The following is a 14,953-nucleotide window of genomic DNA, read 5'->3' on the forward strand; positions in this document are numbered from 1 at the left end:
CCTGAAGCAAATGTATGTGAACTTGGGAATTAAATTCATTCAATGTTTTAATATATACTCAACCATTGACATTTGTCCCAACTACACAGATTTAAGAAATTCAATACTCAAATACAAACGGCTACTTTATCCTTAACTAAAGTTAGACATGCTTTAATTTAATCACATCAATACGGAAGAAGAAGGTTAATGTTTGTCACCAAGCTAACTAATGATTAGCTGTTAAACTCGCCTCATTACTCTTATTTGCTGTTCGTTATACATAAATTGCATTTTAATCAGTGAAACCTCAAGTCATGTGAAAGCCTGTAGGTGCATTAGTGATCAAGAGGTTTGAAGCCTTAATCCTTCAGCCTTTTTAGGCTCTGCTTCCTTTTTTCTCCTGAGAACTGAAATGGACCATAAATCTTTTTAGCCTCAGCAGAAACCAAATACCATCACAGCTAAACGACGCGTAGATCCTACTCTCAGGTGAGACTGCAGTCGTACCTGGTTGACAGTTAAGTGGAAAAGACTAGACAGCTCTGCGTGGTTCTTTAAAGTTTTCCCTCCAAACCCCTTAAGGCTCTCCCTGCAGGATTCTCACCGAAACACAACAATTCTCCTGTTTTTGCATGAACACACAGTCGTCCATGTATCAGTTAAGGTCTTTTTAATACATGTATTACAAACCAGACTGAAAGTATGCATTTATACACACACATACACACACATATATATATACACACACACTCATATTCCTTTGGGGTTTGGATTTACATTTTTAAACTGGTACTGTTTGATGTCTGTTTTGATTTTCTATGTACTGTAAGAACTTTGACCAAAACTGTTTTTTAAAATAGTCCACAAATGAATCAATAATTGACCCAGGATGTCTGCAGTATAAATAAAACACTGCAGCATGTTCTGAATGCTGAAAATTAAATTCCTGTTGGGTTATCTACAATTCCAGACGACCATGAACACTTTAGGTCCACCTTAAATAACTACAGAGATGATTTTCAATTTAAAAATAGCTTTTTTTCTATTTGTGGGATACAATTGATGTCCCAAACATGATCAAAAAATCTGATAAATTGATGATAAAACTAAAACGAATTTATTTCTTTAAAACATCAGCTCTCTAATTTTAAAGTATTAGATGATTTTTGGGGAGTTTCACAACATCCTCTATATGTGATTCAGATTTTCTTTCATATAAATGCATTCACATTAAACTAGCTGATTCATTTTTATTTATGCTGTAGATCAAATGTCAAGAGTTTGCTTCAGTTACTGGAATATTCCGGGAACTGGAAGTTAAGTAACAACTTGGTGTTGCCAGTGGATATATAATAGATTAGTGTTAATGCAAAAAGTCTTCAATTGAAAGAATTTTCTGCATTCTCAGGGAAAAAAAGGCCGTCATTAACTTTTTGTCCTTGAAACATCTTTTATTAAGTTTCATCAGAATCTTGGTTTCTGATTCGATGAAGAATCATAAAGCTGTGTTTGGACCTGCTCTTTGACGGCACTGAGCATCATGGAGCTGTCACAGAGCTGCAGTGGGTTTGTGTGAATCACATCCAGCCTGCGACAGCTCCTCATTCCGGCTGCTCCGCATCAGCAGCCTCCTTTTACCGCCTTTCACTCCCCGAGCTCCTGAACCGCTGAATGTTCTCCCTCTGAAGAACATGAGCACGGTGTGTTACTAATAAGGACCATTGAGTATAGCTCCCGTCCACACTGATGAAAGGGTGAACTCATTTAGTCTTAGCAGGGAGGACTTTTCTGAGCAGCAGCAGACTCTGCAGGGTTTAGTGTTTTATTTATTGGAGCTTAAGTGGTGAATCAGAAGTGGTAGTGTCTGCTCTCAGCAGCTGAAAAAAAAAGAATCTTGTTCAGTTCTCAGTTTCACTCTCAGGCTGAGAGTGCGACATTTCCTCTCTGTTCCTGCTGAGGCCGGTTTTATAAATCTCAGAGACATGTTAATGGAAAAACTTCCAGAATATTGTGCAGAGCCGAAGTGACAAGCGATTCCTTCTCCTCTGGAACAGACGACTCTGCTCTCACGGTGAAGGACAGGTAACACGACTGGATGTGACACATTAATACAGTTTGTGCTTTTACACTCCATCAGTTTAATGTGTAGGTGCCCGATCTCTTAGATTCTACTCAAGATAAACTCTGATGTTGTTTATTTGTCCGTACGTCTACAAGCTCTTTGTTTATGTTAAGAGTAAAACATTCTTGCTGTTTTGACACAACACAAAAATCAAGCTTTTAATAAGTTTCTGTAAAATTAAAATCCTCAGAAATGTAGCTGTCAGTTAAGTATCTTAAAGTAACTTTGTTCATAACCAAAAGGAAAACATTTTCCTGCTTCTAAAATGTTCTTATAACCTTAAATTTTAACAAGAATATGAAATAAATGGCTAGAGAATTAAGAAGCAAAAACAGCAACAGATCAGTCAAAAAAAAGTTTAAATACCAAAATATTTTCCACAGTTGTACTCTTACATTTGTATACATTGGAAGAAATTATAATTTCTTGCTAATTTTTCGTGCAATATGAATGAAAACACAAAAAATGTATTTCCACTCATAGTTAGTGGTTGGGTGAACCCATTTGTTGTCAAAAAATTCCAAGAGAATTTGACCACAAAGGTAAAATATGGCGCTCAAAAATTAACCATAAGTCTCTCCCCCAGCCGGAGCCGGCCACGAAAAAAAAAACAACATTTGGGCCTAAAATCATTGATCAGAAGTCCCTTGTTTTAAGCTTTTGACCTTTATCCTGTTTCTTATCTCTTTTTTCGACCTTTTCTTGCCGTTTTTTTTCTATGTGATACTCTCTGTCACAGAGAAAATACAGCATTTCATCGGCTCTGATCAGCTGATTCACAGAGAAAAAAAACTGCTTTTTTTCCAGCTTTTTCTCCGGATTTAAACAGGTGTAGTTACACAAATTTGAACACCTGCTAATAATGACTTTACAGAAATAAAACGATGAACGTTCTCTGTCCCATTTGAAGCTCATCTTGCACACTAAACTGCTAGACAGTTACATTTTAATCACATTTAAAAGCTGATAGTTCTGGAAAGTTTTTAACATTTAATTTTTGAAAGGAGTTCAGGAACTTTCCGCTTTCAGCTAGAGATTGTTTCTGGCGCCATCTTATGTGTGACCAAAGACACCTGAAAAATTCAGTTAACCTTTTTTAAAAAATAATGACAACAGAAACTTCCCAAATGACCCTGTTCAAAACTTTACATACCTTGGTGACTTTGTTCTGAAAACATGAACACAAGCTGATACAAAAGAGTTTGAATGACAGCTAAAGGTCACCATCCTCACCTGGGACTCGTTTACCTGCAATCAATGTGTGTGCACAAATGTCTAGGAGCGTTTGGGCTTCAAACGGACAGATTAATTCTTTATTCAGTGCTGCACTGACATTTCTCGATCGGGGAAAGCCAAAGAGCTGTCAAAAGATCTACGGGAAAAGGTAACTGAATTGAACTGTACAAAACAGGAGAGGGATATTAGAAGATATCTAAGAAACTGAGAATACCAATGTTTAAAGTTTGATCAAGAACTGACGGGTTCTGTTTAAACTAAACCACAGTCACAAACATTTCTTCCACAACTGCCAGAACAATCATTAATGCTGCAAAAATAAAAAAACACAAATAACTTAAGCTGTGATCCAGAACTGTGAAAAAACTGTGGTGTGGATGTTTCAAGATGTACAATAAGGAGACACCTGAAGAAAAATGGTCTGCATGGTCGAGTTGCCAGAAGAAAGTCGTTACTGTGCAAATACCATAAAATAGCCTGTTTACAATAAACCAAACAGCACAGAGACAAGCCTCCAAACTTCTGGACCAAAGTCATTTGGAGTGATGAGACCAAGATTGATTTTTGCAGCCATAAACATTTGGAGAGAAGCCAACAACCCCATGATGAAAATAACACTATTTCTACTCTAAAACACGGAGGAGGATCACTGATGGTTTGGGACGTGTGAGTTACAAAGGCTCAGGAAACAAGATGAATGCAGCACGTTAGAAGATACTGGAGGTAAAGTTAAACCCTTCAGCTCAGAGGCTGCGTATGTAGTGCTCTATGACATTTCAACAGGACAACAATCCAAAACACGAGGCTAAGTCCACCTGTCATTGGTTCCAACAGATTAAGATTAAGGTTCTGGATTGGCCTTCTCAGTCTCCTGACCTCAATATAATTGAACCACTCTGGAGAGATCTCAAACAGGTGGTTCAACCAAGACAGCCCAAGAATGTGAAGGAACTTGAGCTTGTCTGCCAAGGAGAATGGGCTGCTTCACCACAAATAAGGAACCTCATCCACATTGTGACGTCCACATTGGAACAGGTGTAGACGGTACCTGTTCCAAGCCTATATTTTATCTTTTAATTGTATTTTATCAATTTTTTTTATTTGTTTTTATTTTTTAGCAAGTTTTTAGTGTGGCTTTTACCGTGTTGTTTGTTGTCTATGTTTTACGCTGGAGAGCTTGCTTTTAATGGAATTGCCCTTGGGGGACTAATAAAATTATTCTATCATCCACAACGACCACATGAGACTTCAAGCTGTTTTTGATGCTAAAGGAGGAAATAGAAAACATTAGGAATTTGGTTGTGAAAACTTTGAACAGGGTCATTTGAGAAGTTTCTGTTGTTATTAGGATTTAAATAAACTTTAAATAATGTTGTTTAACAATAAATGTCTTAGTCTAACCACTAATGAGTAAGAAAAAAACAAGTGTTGGTGTTATCATTCAAAGTCTAGATTTAATAATTTATTCATAGTTTATTCCCTTATGAGCATAACTGTCCATACATCACACAAGATGACTACATCAAAAAGATTTTGACTGAGTTTAGTTCAGTTAAGTTTCAGATCTTTGTTTTTATTCTATAATACTAGACTTATTTCTCTATGTTCTCTATGAAGGTTTGAACTTAGAAGTTTTAAACAAGAGAAAGAAGTGAGAAAATGTCTGTCTGAGGGAAATCGATAATGTTTAGTGAGGGGTTTTACAGCCTTAAAACATCCAATAAAAAATAAAGGCCATTACTTAATGGATTTCACTCTTAGAAGGTTTTTTTTTCTTTTAATGAAGCAACCATGATAAATGAGGGAAAACTCAAAACAATATTTTATTGTATCAGGCAGAAGGCAACAAAAAGAAACCTAGCTGGGTTAAACTAAATTTAACAATTACTTTTACATATTTAATCATGTTTCTTTAAGAATTTCTGATTCTGGTTCCAGTCTCATTTGTTTATATTTTCCAGCTGTTTAACAAACCTCCTCTCACCCAAACACACCCCACCCTCCTAATGTCATTACATGGCAACTTATTTGTGCTTAAGTTTAGTTCAAAAGGAGAAATAACTGGATAATCTGAGATCCATTTTAAAATAATCTGATTTTTTTTTTCAAGAATAGCAAACATGTTTTCCTCAAACTTCCACTATATTCAAATAAATTATTAAAATAAAAATGCATCAACTGGTGCATCTCAAAAAGAGCACAATGAGTTTAAATTTCTGTTTTTTTTTTTCTACCTTAACAAAGACGCTCCAGTCCTGTCAGAAAAAAAAGATTACTGATGTGTGTCATCAGATCCAGCTCAGTGCTGCAGCTTCTGCCAAACAGAGCAGCATCTCTAAGATATTGATTTTCCTAACTGTCGTCAATTAAACAGGTTACTGATCAAAATGCCAGAGCTGTGTCTTTCTTTTATTTGTTGTCTAACTCTCAGTTGACTTTGTTCAGACCAAGAATAGATTTACTGTTTTGCCCACAGACTGGTAGAAGCTACGATTTTATTTCGGTGGGAAAATCTCCTACAGAAATTCCTCTTGGGGCTTTACTCTCTGTATTACTTTGAGACTTTTCTTTTCTTCTAATATTATAAATTAGAGTCTCTCACCTAGAATGGCCACCACCTCATCATCCTGGATGACTTCCAGCGATCCAGACACCACGAAGCAAAGGCTGTCCACGCTCTCTCCAGCGTGGTAGATGAGGTCACCCGGCGCACTGTGGATGGTCTGAAACTCCATGGCCAGGGCTCGCAAACAGCCGTCACTGGCCAGCCGGAAGGCTGGGTGCTCTTTGAACACCTTCCTGTTGAGGTGGACGCAGATGTCCGCCCGCATGTCCTTGGGACAAATCTGCAGAACCTGCAGGCGGCCAAGATGAACAGAGGATAATAGTGGATAATCAAGTATTTCTGGATTAGCTATCAGCCCCCAGCTAATAAATCTAAACATTTCTTATAAGAACTTTGTAGATTAAAGAAGAAACATAAATTCAGGTTAAAAAAAAACATGTGTAATCATTTTCTCAAACAATAATCAAGCTAAACATCTGTCAGTTTTGGTTTCTGCCACTGTAGCATTGATCTACAGAGTTGAAAATATCACTTAACCTGACTGTAGTTCAATCTTTAGTCACATGCACCCGCATGGGTCAACCCCTGTGAGGGGGCTGCGGGTTTTTGGGTTGTCTGGGCCCATTGAAGGCTGTAGAGAAGAGTGTCTGCATCTTCAGTAAAACACAGTCGAGTCTTGCTGTTTCTTTGAGATTTGTACGACAACCTCATGAAAACAGAACACAACACTAGCTGTGTTTCCATTAACTCTGAAATTTCGCAAATTGGATATCTATACTAAATTCTCTTCATGGAAACACCACAATTTCTAAAAAAAAAGCTTTTGAGCTTAGAGGAGTTGGTTTTAGGGGTGTATCGAAACACTTTTTTTCAAATTAAATGCACCTCTTGCTATGAAGTGTCTGTCCTGAGCGCAGCAGAGCGGGCGCCGCGACAGATCCCACAGCTTTACAGCTCAAGTTGTGTGTCATACAGAATCGTACAGCTCCTCCGTAAAATCATCAACCAAGATTTCCTCATCACTTCATCTGTAGCTGCACTTTTGCGGCTTGCAGCCTGAATTAGACGCAGACGTCTCCTTTAAGGATGAACGCTATAGTGCCGTGATGAACTTGAATGGATCTGGTTGTGTTTTCAAACAACAGGTGAAAGTACTGGCCCCTAACTTACACAGTGTGCACGTGATATGTCAGCGCCCGTAGGATGGCTGCGCAACTACGCTCTAAATGTCTAATTTCTTAATTTCTAGCAGTCAGGCTTCACTCAACGAGTACACACTTATGTCTTGAAGAGCATTAACATGGCTGCATCTCATCTACTTCACCCTTATTTACCATAATGTGTTGTTTAAATGTTCAATAAGATCTGCCGCGTGCAGCACACCCATAGGAAAATGTGTGTGAACATCGTCTTCTGGTTCACTGAGTCATCTATAATCTTGATATTTTGTGCCTCGTATAGGTTAGCTCAGTTTTTGCCCACAGACAGCCTAAATGCACCTATAAGGGCAGCTTTAAGAACTTCCTTTTGCTCTCATACCAGGTCAGAAAGTAACTATAAAAATTAAATTCAACTTTGTAGATTTAAGATGAAAATTAAATGTTTTTTAGATTTCTCAGAAAAGTGTTCCAGCTGTTTTTGATGTGATAAATTAAACCTCCCTTGACCTGGAAAAAATATATATCTTTTTTCAAATAATTATAGTTATTTTAGCATATTGTTTTTTTTTTAATCATGTTAATCTCATTTTCCTGTCAGATGGTTCCTTCCGTGTTAATGCACACCCGGAAGAGCTTTATCCCGCTCATACCATGGTAATTTAGCAAAAATATAAATCAATTAAGACTAATAGTCTGCAATTTAAGTTTTTCGAATAATTAGAACTATACCCTATTATATTTTTTTAGCTTAATTTGTTTTCTCCCAAAAAGCTGACTTTTTTAATATGTAATGTTTCACGTTGTCATAGTAACAGAAGCAGAGACTCCGCTCTGCTTTTGCTCCTTCCTCTCTGAGAAACGTAAAAAGGGTCATCTTGGAGGGAAAGTTCACCTCTTAACGGTTGTTTTTTGTCCAGATCATGAAGCAAAATGTTATTTTAAATAAAACAGTCCCAATATTATAATTTCTCTGCAGTGTCCCATATCCTTCTTTTGGGGATTTTCTTCTATTTCCTCCTAGTCTTCAAAATGGACAAATTCACTAAACAGGTTAAATCTGTCAGGTCGTTTCTACTGTGCCGCTGCTGTGATCAACTGTGGAATAAGGATAGCTTATATCTACATTTAATTTATGGCATAAATAAGTAAAGCACTGGACCTGATGTTTAGTTTTTTCTAAATTGTTCAAGATTGAAAACAATGACCCCTTGGTGTTATAAAAGTAAAGCTTGGAAGTCTGCTATAAAAAAGAAAAGAAAAAATCATAAAGCAACTAATTTAGTCGTATTTTGATCTTTTACTGCACCACAATGTCAGAAGTATAAATAAAATATCTAAAAAATTGGCTTTTAACATTAATTATTACTTTGAAAATCATTGTGATTATAAATTGTTTAATTTGATTAAATAATAACAGGTTACAATTAATTAATTGTTCAAAAAAATCTCATGACAGCACTAGTTTTAAGTCAGACTGTTCTTTCTCTCCCTGAATCAAACGTCTTCTTTGGACCAAATGTGGTTGTTGTGATCAGATTCAGGAAGCTCATGGAGGTCATGTGGTAAATTCCTTTAACGTGCTGTTCCATAAACATGTCCTGGGTGACACTGAAGGATGTTTTCCCTCCACCCAGCTGAGGTGACTTCATGTAAATACTGTATGTTTGGGCTGTCAGGATCCGTCACTCAAAGAGGATAAGATGTTTAACCTTCTGGCACTTTCCAATAAGCAGACATTTACTTAATGAAGTGGTTACATTCTGATTCTCAGTCTAAGGGCCTTCATTCGGATGTATTTCTGGTGGTTTTCCTGCAGCAATGACTGATGTCTCCTCTGCACCAGTACCACAGAAAACAAACTCACAGGGAGGATACTTTAGGAGTTTTTTTTTTTTTTACTTTTTGCGGTATTTTTTTCTGTTTATTCAAATTATGCAAATATTAATCTGCAATACAAGTAAGGAAAAAGAAAACATTAAAAGATTTTAAAATTAGAAATGGTTGTGTCTGAATTTACTCACTACTTGCTAAATGTTACAGGTCATTCACCATTTTTTCAGGATGTCCAAATCTGCAATTCCAGAATCTAGTGCTTTGAAAATTTCCCAGAAGTCTGCCAAAACCCCAGTTTACATCAATGTTCAGTAGATTGGAAAATATAGATCAGAATGATTGTATTTGAACATTTTTTTCATATAAAAAAAAAAATGTCACTCAAGTTTTTACCACCGGAACACAGTGGATTTATGAATACTTATAAAATGTTTATATTTATTTAATTTTTACTGAGGCAAATTGGTGATGTCACATATGGTGTTTAAAAAAAGCATTAAAATCTAGAGCACTGGAAAGTCCCGAACTATATACTGTGTTGCCCCGCTTATTCGCATTTCTTTAGTCACAGTTTTACTTTCAGAAGCCGCTCGAAAATATCCTTATAATCGCGGAGGATAATTACTATCTAGAGGAGGTTTTTTATAATGTATGAAACCGGAAAATTCTGGATAGAGATGACCTCTGTACTTAACTGATGAAGAGGAAGCATGCCCTTTTATAATGCACAGAGACAGAGTGACAGTCTTCATGAAAAGTTTGCAGCTATTGTTCTGGATAAAAAAAAAACATGTTGAGCATAATCCAATGTTCTTTAATAAATGTTTAAAAGGCGTGATCAGAAGTGTTTTTTGATTAGTGTGGATCGGTAACAGACATTCTTCGTTGCGGGGGATGAGGGGTGAGACGGAGACGGGGGTTCTTTGTATTTGCTGATTCGTGGAGGTCTCTGTTCCCTAACCCCCATGAATAAGGGGTGATCACTGCAGTCTCTTTAGGGTTAGGGAGAAGTGAGGGAATTCAGACACAGCCACAAAAGTACGTCCCTCTGCTAAAGAGTTTCTCAGCAGGATTTGTTCTCCTGGTTTTGCCATTCTGCAGCTGTAAAGTAACTCTTTCATATCGAGATTCATGAAGAGAACAAACCCAACCAAGGAGCTCTGAGCAGTCCTCAGTCCCTCAAGTAGGGCTGTCATGATTAATCGACTAATCGACGACTAATCGACTTTTAAAATAGTCGACGACTAATTTAATAGTCGATTAGTCGTTACTTTATATTATATGGAGTCAGAGTGTAGTAAAGTTGAAAGCTATAATGGCAGTATGCTAGCTCTTTAGATTACATTTTGAACTACTATTTTTGGCATGTATTACGTTTTTTTAGGCTATTTGGGAGTTGAGCTAATATTTGAGCTGCATTCTACCAATTTTGGATAATGTGGGCTTTTTTGTTTGTTTTTTAGGCTATTTTGGAGTTTAGCTATTTCAGTTGTATGCTAGCAATTTTGGCTAAATTAATATTTTTCTTGTTTGTTTGTTTTTTAGGCTATTTTGGAGTTTTGCTAATATTTCAGCTGTATGCTAGCAATTTTGGCTAATTTAGGCTTTTTTTTTATCCTGTTTTGAAGTTTAGTCGATGTTTCAGCTGCATGCTAGCTGTTTTGGCTAAGTAAGGGGCTTTTTTTCAGTTTTTTTGGGCTAATTTGCTAATAGCTAATTTTCGCCATCAATTTCAGCATCTTCAGCATCCAAATTCAGCTTACAGCATTCACACTAGCATGATCACAGTAGTTTTTAGTTAGTTTTTAAAGCTAATGATGGTTAAGATCTCTTACATCCAGTTTGTGCATGACCCGATTAGTCGACTAATAGGAAGAAATAACCAGTGATTATCTGACTATTAAAATAAGTGTTTGTGGCAGCACTAATCTCATTTAGTTTCAAACATGTTCTCTCCACTCACAGACCTTGTCAGTGTCGATGCCTCTGGTCATGGACCAGGTGGATACGATGTAGTCCATCACTCGCTCACTGAGGCCTTTGGGAACCTGGTAGAGCTTCAGGAAGTCTCTGACACTGTTGAGCATCTCGTGGTAGCGGTTGGTGTTGGCGTACATCTGCTGGAAGATGGTGGTGACGTTACCAAAGATGGTGGCGTACAGCAGCGCTGGAAAGCAGAGGAGAATGAACGGCTGTTTAGTTCCTCTGTTGCATGTATGTCTGCTGATGATAGAAAACACTGAATGAAGTGATGCAGAAGACAATTTAACCAAATAGAAAAGAAGACGGAGAAAGGAAATGAGTTACAGTTAAACAAAAACTGACAGTAAGGATTAGGCAGATGTTTTTGCAAAGATAAGATGCTTTTTTTCTGTCTTGTTGCCTTAAACAGATGTTGGCTTTAGACAGAGTCGTGAAGGGCATGAACGAAATCCATGTCAACAATGACTCAGAAAATGACACAAATCCTTGTTTATAGAGGCAAAAGGACCGAGAGAAGTTAACTTTTTAAAGGAATAAAGTTCAACAGACAGATCAGAAATTTCGGTAGACCTGAGTTTTAGAGCTTACATCTTTGCCACAACTTAACACAACAGCTTTTAATTATTTCAAACAAATATGGAGATCTCACGTCCAGACAAGCGACAAGAGAAGATGATTCATGAGTTAGTCTCCAGCTGGCTGGACTGCTAAAACAGCCTTCTGTCTGCCCTTAAAAAAGCTGCAGTTCATTCAGAACTGCTGCCAGAGTTTGGACCAGAACCAGCAGAACTGAGGGAATGTCTTCAAGCTGAGGGACCAAAGATCTACTTGTGGTTCAAAAATCCAAGAAACAATTAGCTGGTAGACCAATGAGTCGTTTGAGCCCCCACTTTCAATGAAAAGTCCATGTAAACGCATGTATATGTGCATTGTAAATGTCCGCATTCAAAACTAAAGGTTCATTCACACCAGATGTGTTCAAGAACCCGCTCTATGCGGTTCTATGAATGCAGATCCAACCAGTGGCGTTCACACCTGACGCACCGGTAGCAGCAGGAAGGGGATTCTTCTTCTTTTGTGTTCTGTTGTAACGCTGGTCTGCCTCCTACTATAGGTGGAGACTCGGAGCGAAAAGCCAAAGCGGTGAAAGTCCTCTAAATCTTGCCTCAGCTTTTTATTTTTACAGCTCTGTTCCTTTAACTCTTGTGCTATCTTATGGGGTTCAGATGACCCAAGGCTTACATTGTGGATGGAGGTGGACAGGATTTCATATCAACTATTGACACTAATGAAAATCAAAAATCATTGAGAAAAAAAATTCAGTGTGCTGTCTTGTGGGGTCCCGATGACCCCACTCCCAACGGCAACTTACCTTTGATAGCACAAGCGTTTAGTGTCCGTCTTGGTGTCATCTTAATCCGACCGGGCACAAACCGCAATTATTAATTCTCCTTTGTGATCATGTTTACACTGATCGGTGGTTAGAATCAGACACTACCCACACGTTATCCGATTAGAAACAGCTCCACGTTTCTATAATTCAGCGTGAAAATGTTCATCTGGTTGAACTTTCAGCACTCGATCAATGAGAAAATCAATAGAACTCGCAACCTGACTTAAAAACTTGGGTAGCTACGTGCAATAACGAGCTTTCTGGTCTATGCGCGTTTGCATAGACTTTTCACTGTACTCTGACTACATTGGATTTTTCCTGAATACTCCAAAGTCTTTCTACTGTCAGGTGCTGTGCAGATAATCCTGTTTCACCTCTATTTGAACGTGAAATCTCTTGGAGGTCTTGGACCTTACACTTGTGATGGACCTGTTCCAACCTCCTTATGCTGCCAAAAGCTGAAAAAACCTACAGAAAGCAGACCCTGTGAAAGCAGGGCTTCCTCCTGCAATCAGTCTACAACATCACACTTTTCCATGACGACACACATAACCCCCTGACAATTCAGAACCATGGATTTTGACCATTTCCACAAATTATTCAATATAGAGATATGTGGAAAAGGCTATTAACACCCATTGATTTTTCTTTTTTCAATGCTTTGGTGCAGAACAAAGGTTCAACTCTGATGTTTCCGGGAGAGAAGAAATAAAAACCAATTTATTTACGCTTCTTTTCATCATCCTGAGTCTTCAGAGATCATAGATTGACTGATAGAGCAGGAACTCAGTGGAAAAGTGACTGTTTTATTTATTCAAACACACTCACTTTAAGATCAATGCAAATTCAACTGAGCTGAATTTAATCCAAAAGGTAAAGATTTAAAAGTGAGCACCTCAATATCTGCATTTATGTCAACAATGAAAATGCGCAAATTGGATTTGCGATAATAAATTCGCCTAATAGAAACATGTCAGTTTTGACATGACAATTCTAGAATTTTCATAGTTTTGTGTCTATGTGTAATGGAAACACAGACAATGAGGGAAACCTTAAACCTAATGAAGACGGTAAGTAACTATTACATAATCAAGAGCTCAGTGGCCTTGTGGTAGAGTGTCTGCACTGAGACTGGAAGGTCATGAGTTCGATTCCGATCCGGGCCATACAAAATGGGACCCTATTATTTTTCATCTTTCCTCCTGCACTACAACTTTTTTTTTGTCAGTGTGATTCATCAATTTTTTCTTTCTTTTTTTTTACCTATGCACATACTACCCATCTCTATTTCTACCTGTAACACTGGAATTTCCCCACCGTGGGACAAATAAAGGATTATCTTATCTTATCTTTTAATTTAATGCTTTTTGGGGGTTATAGTAGATTTAAGGCTTTTATTTGTTGTGTTTTAAAATATTGGGCATTAGTTTCATGCTAAGTTTTTTTTAAACAAGACTCAATTAAAAAGTAAAGAATTTACTCAAAAATATGCTCAAAATGAGTCACAACTGCCCCTATGGGTGGATACAGGCTGTATTGAGTATTTCTTACACTTTGCTGGTGTGAATTACATTTGTTAGACACAACATATCCAACATCACACAACTCTTGATACAGAAGCTCTAACTCCATTACTCTAACAGAAATACTCCACTAATAGCTATTCTTAGCATTCAGAGACTGTGAGGTGTTTTTGTTCAGTGCTTTATTTGAACATTGTTTTTAGAATTTTGGGGTTTTTTGTCTTAAAATGGCTAACTATACACTCCACAAATGATTCCTAATTTAAGGACTCGATGCGAGTACAATAGATCAGATTATCTGGGAACACTTGACTCCAGGAAAGTGTCCTTTTTCACAGCCCTCAGCCACTTTGGTTCTCAGGAGTTTGATAGTAAAGGATCTCTGGTTGCAGGTTTAATGAATGTGCACGCCGTGTCCTTGTCGGTATTGACGGATTAACCGTTACTCCTCACAGCCACAGCTCAGCTCATCAATACAGAATAGTGCAGGCCGTCAGTGACAAGCCTCCACCTCCATCACAGGCTGGGAGCTGAATGGAGACGGGGACAGTGAATCGATATCTGCCGCTCCATCAGCAGCAGAACACTGCTGTCATGTACTCTGAGCGCAGACACAGCAGCTCAGATTGTGGCGCTGATTGCAGATGTCACAGTCATTACAAAAGACCCAGAGTGACCTTCATGAAAGTTATCGCACTGACTCGGCACAGCGGTGGAGCCGAGCTGGTGCTGAACCAGCAGCAGCAGGACCAGAAGCACGGCCAAGTCCTGCTGAGAGGAGCGGAGAGCATTGCTTTGATCTTCTTCTGCTCAGCAAAACAATAAAAGGTTTTTATTTCCTTTAGACCCTCAAAATGTCAATGTTGGTATTTTCAAATTTAAAATGAAATGTAAAAAGGTGTCATTAACCATCTGATTCAGGAGCTCTGACCTTGTGACTTGAAAGTCCCACATCAACTATAGTTTTTTTTTCTAAAATTATTCCCAGTTGTCTTTTAATTATGATTATGTTGATTTTTTAGCCAAAATCAAAAAGCGCCTGTTGCTTTTTAAGATATATTTTCTGTAGACTCTCATTAGTAATTCGCCTGTGAGTTGTGGATGGGACTGTTGGTGCAGAAGTTAGCCTCTGCTAATTTCCCATCAGCCCTTTGC

The 14,953-nt window shown here is 37.8% G+C and overlaps 1 protein-coding gene across 1 annotated transcript in view; it reads right to left on the bottom strand.

Annotated features, from left to right (window-relative positions):
* Window positions 1-14,953, bottom strand: part of kcnh1b (potassium voltage-gated channel, subfamily H (eag-related), member 1b) — a 54,713-nt gene that overhangs the window by 14,185 nt on the left and 25,575 nt on the right. Inside the window, exons 8-9 of the mRNA XM_024290035.2 lie at window positions 10,867-11,066; window positions 5,943-6,195 (exon numbers count right to left, since the gene is read on the bottom strand). Coding sequence (XP_024145803.1) covers window positions 5,943-6,195; window positions 10,867-11,066 — 453 coding nt within the window. The remainder of the gene's footprint in view (window positions 1-5,942; window positions 6,196-10,866; window positions 11,067-14,953) is intronic.

The sequence above is a fragment of the Oryzias melastigma genome, linkage group LG1, assembly GCF_002922805.2.
Source record: "Oryzias melastigma strain HK-1 linkage group LG1, ASM292280v2, whole genome shotgun sequence".
Classification (NCBI taxonomy): domain Eukaryota; kingdom Metazoa; phylum Chordata; class Actinopteri; order Beloniformes; family Adrianichthyidae; genus Oryzias; species Oryzias melastigma.